Here is a 7,663-nt window from a genome sequence, read left to right on the forward strand (position 1 = left end):
AGAACTATAAACATCATTAGATTATATTTTCTATACTTAGCATTTGTAAATAAACATTAGTACTTAGGTTATTGTTATTATTATTGTAACATAGGTAGTTGTCGGTTAACCTTGTCACAACCAATAATCGGTTATCTTGACGGTTATTACAGTTACTTATAACTGCCATAGCGGTTTGGTTAGTTGACAGTTAAACCGCCAAAAACCTTGTGTATATAAGGGTGAGGGCCGACACCTTTGTTGTTGTACCCAAGATTGATCTTAAAGTTAATAATACAAGAATCTTAGTTTATCAATTGTTGTTGTTATCATAAATCGTTCAACCTGTGTTCTTTGATTTCCAATAATGTATGCTTCAAAGCCTTCAAGGATCTTAATAAAACGAAAACTGATTGCAATCAAACTTGTAAGAAATAATAGAATAACTCTTCAAGGGTTGATATTTAAAGTGGAAAAATACGTGCACTAACGTGGAGAGAGTAAAGCCTCTTATTCCGTCAGATAAGATTCATGTTCTTTGTAAGTTGTAATGCCTTTTGGTGGAGGGAATTCTAGAGATCATACTTGAATTTAAGCTTAAAGGCGGATAAAACGAAATCTGTATTAACAAAAAAGAGAGTATTAGTTACACAAATAACACATAAAGTACATATGTAGAGAGTAGATGCCTTCAAGAGCTGATATTTACAGTGGAAAAATTGTGCAGGTACATGTGGAGAGTAAAGGCAACTTTTTTTGTCAAGATAAGATAAGATTCCTTGTCTGCTTATATAACAAATAAATAAAAAAATAAAAGGAATATAAAGAATTAGTTACACAAATAACACAAAGTATAAATGTTAAATAGCCTTATTACTGTTCAATTTTCTAAGTAACTCCTGAACTATATAAAAATATAAAAATATTTGATGTATTTTAGGAATCATAACAGGGAAACAAAAACATATATTTGATCTAGGTCTATGATTAAAAAACATATACATTGTATGAAAAGGAAGTGACAGTTTAAATAAATTACAGACCCTGCCCACTACTTACTTCTTCATTGACTTGATTCCTAAATGTGGTGGCGTTGTTTGCCGAAAGACAAGGGTACATGCGGTGTCCCGATGGTTGAGTGTTGCGTGCCTTATGTCCAGGCTTGATGCAAAACTACTATCGAGCCGGGGTCTCACCAGAAGCAGCCTCTCTATTCCTAAATGCTAGAGGTAGGGCTGTCTACATCTTACCCTCATCAAACCCTACCATAGCTTTGCTATTTGTGAGATATAGTGAGTACGATGATGATGATTTTCCTTCTCTGACTCTAGGATTCGGTTACACAGTCGCTCAGTATATAAAGTCAAATAACAAAAGCTTGTTGTATTCGATCAACATGGTTACAATTAAGAAAAGTAAGTAACTCTTAAATACCTAACAACGGCCTAAACAGCTACCCGTTTTACCCTGAACCATTTAGTATTCTTACCCACAACCTTTGGCCCGTAACCCGTTTGACCCAACATTAAGTTCTAATAGCATTGCATATTAATGATAATTATCTTGTTATTCATAATTCAAATATACGTAAATATATCCCTAAAATAGGGGATTCTATGTATTATATATTGACATTGGTTAATGTGAAGAGGCAAGGGATTTTGTCCATCTTTCATGGTATCATAAGCCAGTCTATCTCCTTCCTTTTCTCTCCCTCGCACCCTCCGCTACAAACTATAACAGTCGGCCCTACCGTCGCCGGCAACCCATCTTCTCATCCTTCATTTCAAAACAGCGGCTCCCATGGCATCCCTTATTCACCCAGCGATCAAAGTCACCAACATTAGGCACTTAATTACGATCACTCTCGATAACGAGAGTGCTCAATACGTAACTTGGTCGGAATTATTCAAAATCCACTGCACAGCGTTTCTTGTCGCTGACCATCTCGAGCCGTGACAACAGTCATCGTCTTCCTCCTCTGCGGATGCTAACAAAGACGAAGAAAAAGACCCAGCCTCAACACAAGACTCTTGGAAAAGATTGATGCTATCGTCCTACAGTGGATATACAGGACGATTTCCCCCAACCTCCTTCAGACCATTCTCAAGAAAAACGCCATGGCGTACGACGCGTGGATCGCTCTCGAAAACCTTTTTCAAGACAACAAGAGTTCGCGTGCTCTGTATCTGCAGGCTAAGCTCACTAACACACGACTCGAGAATTTCAAAGACATGGCTGCATATTGCCAGAAGATTAAGATACTTGCTGACCAACTTCACAACGTTGATGTTCCTATGTCCCAAACACAATTGGTTTTGAAATTACTTGGTGGCCTAACAGAACAATACGCCACCATTTCTATCGTGATCTGTAACAAGGAATCGTTGCCCGATTTCAACAACTGCCACTCGCAACTATGCCAGGAAGAAACTGAAAGAGCAGCCCTTGCACTCCATGCAGCCAACTCGACAACCACTACCTTACAGGTCAGCTCTAACGACAGCAAAAACGCACCCTCCGATCAACGTGTGGAAGCGAGAAACGAATAGGGGACGGGTAAAAAGCAGCAGTTACAGCCGCAGACGCGGCAAGGGTAGAGTTCGTGGGAGAAATATGGCTAGTCGCGGGCCTTTCTAGCAGGTCGGGTATTATCCATCTGCGCCGTTTCCCGGCATGTGGTCTAACCCGAGAGCAGGGGCGTCTCAATGGCAGCAGTGGGCGTCATCTCCACCTTGCCCATATCCGACAACTTCACAGCCTAACTCATCCGGCCATGGAGTTCTTGGTCCGAGACCATCTCAGGCCTATACCGCCGGCTACACTCCCACTGACATTGAACAGGCTCTTCATACCATGGCCCTTAATCCTCTTGAGCAGCCATGGTTCATGGATACAGGTGCCACGAACCACATGACCAACAACCCAGGTAATGTCAATTCTTTTTTTAATAATGGCAATTCACGACATATAATTGTTGGTGACGGTATTACCATTCCCGTAGTCGGACAAGGCAACCAAACCCTAACACCACCGTTCCCACCCGTAAAACTAAACAACGTTCTCCTTGCACCTAATATTATCAAAAATCTTTTATCGGTTCTTCGTTTAACTACGGATAACCAAATTTCTATTAAGTTTTCCCCTTTTGGTTTTCTTGTGAATGACCTCAAGACCAAGGCGCGTATCCTACGCAGCAATAGTATCGGGTACCTCTATCCGCTCACGCCTCAAATCATCTCTAAAATATGTTATCCTTCCTTCACCGCTCTCGCTCAAGATGTTTGGCATCAACGCTTGGGACACCCGGGGGCAATTATGTTTTAAATAAATCTATTTCTATTCAATGTAATAAGATTAATTCAAAACTTTGTCAACCATGTGTTTTGGGAAAAAGTACTATACTGCCTTTTGTTCAATCTACTTCTAATGTTTATTTAACATTTGATTTGATACACAGTGATTTATGGACATCACCAATAATTTGCACCAGTGGTCATCGTTATTATATACTGTTTGTTGATGACGTGACAAATTTTCTATGGACCTATCCCATTTGCAACAAATCACAAGTTTACACTATTTTTCAAACGTTTTATAAACTAATTGAAACTCAGTTTGAAAGCAAAATTAAGCAGTTTCAGTGTGATAATGAAAAGAAATTCTCTAATAATTCCTTTCAATCATTTTGCAACCAACACAACATGACCTTTCGTTTTTCATGCCCGTACACCTCTTCTCAAAACGGTAAAGCGGAACCCAAAATCCGCTCGATCAACAACATCATTCGCACCCTTCTAGCCCACTCCGACATACCAAATAACTTTTGGCACCATGCGCTAGAAGTGGCTACCTATTTAATCAAGATTCTTCCAAGTAAAAATCATAATTTTCGAACTCCACTTACTTACTTTACAAACGGACACCTTCCTACGACCACCTTCAAGTGTTCGGCTGTCTATGCTACCCGCTCATTCCTCACACCCAGATTTAAAAACTTGAGCCTCGCTCAAAACCTTGTGTCTTTCTTGGTTATCCTACCCAACATCATGGTTACAAGTGTCTTGACCTCTCGACACAGAAAATAATTATTTGTAGACACGTAAAATTAGACAAAACCTTATTTCCATTCAAAACAATAAACAAACCCACACTTTAAACTTACACCTTTCTAACCGGCCCAATACACCCACAATATTGACACTTAACCACAGACCACACTCCCTCACCTAATCCCCCCATCAACAACACACCTACCCGATCGGCTCCCCCACCCCCTATGGCTACTGTACCAACTCCCTTGCGAGTTTAAAGTCGCCGACCACCTAACACAACTCAAAACTTAGTCCCAATACCTAATACCTCTACGACCAACCCACCCATACTAACCCCACACTTACTATGGCCAAAACTAACCACAACCCAAACCCAACAATTGATCTTATCCCTACTGTGAAGAACAATCCCAACCCACCCACCGTGAAAATCCCACTTACAAATACCCACACCATCCGTACCAGATCCATGGACGGAATTTCGAAGCCGAAACAACAATTTAACCTAAATACCACCGCTATCGCCCCTATTCCCCTTAAACCGACCGTTACCTTGTCTACACCTGAATGGCGCCAAGCAATGAATATGGAATTTAATGCCCTTATTAAAAATGGAACATGGGAATTAGTCCCGCGCCAACCACAGATGAATGTAATATGAAGTATGTGGTTATTCCGGCATAAATTTTGGTCGGCCGGGTCCTTGGAAAGATACAAGGCGGGCGATTGGTTTGTGACGATAGAAACCAACAACTGGGTATCAATTGTGGGGAAACGTTTAGTCCAGTGGTAAAGCCAGCCACTATTAGCACAGCAATATCGTTGGCCCTTTCACAGTCTTGGTCGATTCATCAACTCGATGTGACGAATGCGTTTATACACGGAACGCTTCATGAGACAGTATATATGCATCAACCCATGGGTTTCGTCACCGCGATTTTCTGGGCCATGTATGTCAACTAAAGAAATATTTTTACAGGTTAAAACAAGCACTGAGGGCGTGGTACCAAAGATTTATAGACTTCGTTGTCACACTCGGATTCACCCAAAGCCGGTGTGATAACTCACTTTTTGTGTATCAGCATGGATCCGAGACAGCCTATATTCTTATTTACGTTGACGACATAATTCTCACCACCTCCTCAGAAGCTATAAGACTTCACATCATGACCAAACTTACTTCTGAATTTGCAATGAAAGACCTTGGTCCACTTAGTTTCTTTCTTGGGATTTCGGTCAAACGAGACGGTGATTCTATGTTCTTATCTCAACGTAATTATGTGAATGAAATCTTGGAAAGAGCAGGTATGTCTACATGTAAATTGGTACCCACGCCTGTTGATACAAAACCGAAGTTGAGTGATAACGACGGGTACGACTTCAAAGACCCAACTTTCTACCGAAGCTTGTTCGGGGCTCTACAATACCCCACATTTACCTGCCCTGATATTTCTTACGCAGTCTAGCAGGTGTGTGCATTCATATGCACTCACCCAAGGTCTCTCACTGGAATGCGTTACTTCGGATTTTGCGGTACCTCCGAGGGTCCTCGGATTTCGGAATCACACTCGGTTCGACACTGACACTTGCACTACGGGCATATACTGACGCGGACTGGGCTGGTTGCCCAGACACTTGACGATCGACATCCGGCTATTGTGTTTACTTGAGAGATAATCTTTTATCTTGGTCGGCAAAACGCTAGTCGACCGTATCATGTTCTATCGCAAAGGCTGACTATCGGGGTGTAGCCAATGTCGTGGTGGAAATTTTGTTGGCTGCGGAACTTACTTTTGGAACTACATCGCCCACTATTGGTAGCGACCTTAGTGTGTTGTGACAATATAAGTGCGATATATTTATCGGGTAATCCAGTGCAACACCAAAGAATGAAACACATCGATCTAGACATACACTTTGTTCGCGAGCAGGTTCAGCGAGGAAAGGTTCGCATTGTACATGTACCGACATGCTATCAGATTGCAGATATCTTCACGAAGGGACTCCCGAAAATTCTTTTTAATGACTTCTGAGCCAGTCTCAACATTCGATCACCTCCCGCTTCGACTGCGGGGTGTAATAGTATTGTATATTAATGACAATTATCTTGTTATTCATAATTCAAATATACGTAAATATATCCCTAAAATAGGGGATTCTATGTATTATATATTACATTGGTTAATGAGAAGAGGCAATGGATTTTGTCCATCTTTCAAGTTACGGCTTTATTAAAAATTTTTAGCACTCCTATCTCAAGTAACTCAATGAGGGGCAAGGAAAGATTCGTTTACACCCGTAGGTTAATCTAAATTTGTACTAAAGAGTGACATGTTTTAACCCGATATAGGTTTGATCAACAACTCATTTGCTAGCTGATGTACATAAAATTATACATCTTTTTAGCATCAAATAATCTCTAAAAACTGCAATTTCTATCAAATAACATAGCACATAAGGCTACTTATCATAATAAAATGTAATTTCAGGTGACACCGAGCCCCAAACAAAGAAACAAGTGAAAAGATGAAGAAAAACGGAAGAAAACACAAGAAAAACAAGAAACACGCCCATGCCTCAAGAAACACGCCCCCATGCTTCTGAACAACAAAAAAGATAAAAAATGTGAACAAAAGCTCGGGGTCGTGCCCTTGACCATGGGGCCTTGGTCATCTACAAGAAAAGACAAAACGAATCTGGCACATGTCATAAAAATGCACGGGGTGTGCCTACGTAAGAACGGGACCGTGCTTCACACTCCAGATTGTCTATAAATAGTGGCTCATGTTGCACTCGTTTGGTGTGCTTTGAAGAGAGTTCTATCCGGTTTTCACTTATAAAAACACACACTAACACTCACATTGAAGATCTAGTGAAGAGTTTGAAGGCTTGGAGGTCATCATCATCAACCATCATCATTAACCTTCATCATCATTAGAAAGGAATATTCATCCACATTTGGTTAGATTGTTCTAGTTTAAGCATGTGTTTGTTATTATCTTCCATTCTAATGTTCATAATAATGCTCATTATGAGCTAGAATCCATTTACCATCTAATATCTATGAAGAAGCTTTGTTTTACTTGATAATAATATAAAACATGTGGTTAGTCTAGTAAAGTACATGGTTATCTTACAATTATCTTTTGCTGAGAAGTGTTTCACCATCTTAAATCAACAATTCAAAGTTGGTGATTGTCAATTCTATTGGCAATCATTTATGATCGATTCATGTTCTTTAAAATTAGAAATACTTTGATAAATTTACGAAACATGGATCCTTATATTGTATTTAGAAATGATGATATATAAGTTATAATCTATTTCTCTAAGTCTTGGTAATCCGAAGATGGTATTGGTTAGGATATCATGCTAGTTAAAGAAATCATAATTTAATGGAATGTGTAATTATAACCTACTTAAATCAACCTAGGGGAGGTTGTGTGACTAAACTACAACCACCCGAAGTTTTTAGAATTGGTATTTGAGAAATCGAAGTCAATCCTAATATTTCTACTTTACGAAACTATTTGCCAACTTAAATTGACATTCTCGAGGTAGCATGACATTAGGAAAGGGTGGACTTTAAAATGCGCATGTTGCTCCTTTTCTGTCAAAGATGCTTACTT

General features: G+C 39.8%; 1 protein-coding gene across 1 annotated transcript; it reads left to right on the top strand.

Annotated features, from left to right (window-relative positions):
- Window positions 1–2,099: 2,099 nt before the first annotated feature.
- On the top strand, window positions 2,100–2,531 carry LOC143546934 (uncharacterized). The gene has a single exon (XM_077038479.1). The coding sequence runs from the start codon at window positions 2,100–2,102 to the stop codon at window positions 2,529–2,531; it is 432 nt and encodes a 143-aa protein (XP_076894594.1).
- Window positions 2,532–7,663: the final 5,132 nt, after the last annotated feature.

This window comes from Bidens hawaiensis, unplaced genomic scaffold, assembly GCF_021521415.1.
Source record: "Bidens hawaiensis isolate Kalapana, Puna unplaced genomic scaffold, B.hawaiensis_p1.1 tig00014522_1, whole genome shotgun sequence".
NCBI lineage: Eukaryota > Viridiplantae > Streptophyta > Magnoliopsida > Asterales > Asteraceae > Bidens > Bidens hawaiensis.

Excerpts from the sequence above, each read along its gene's own strand:
- LOC143546934 (XM_077038479.1), top strand. The coding sequence starts at position 2,100 with ATGGCGTACGACGCGTGGATCGCTCTCGAAAACCTTTTTCAAGACAAC.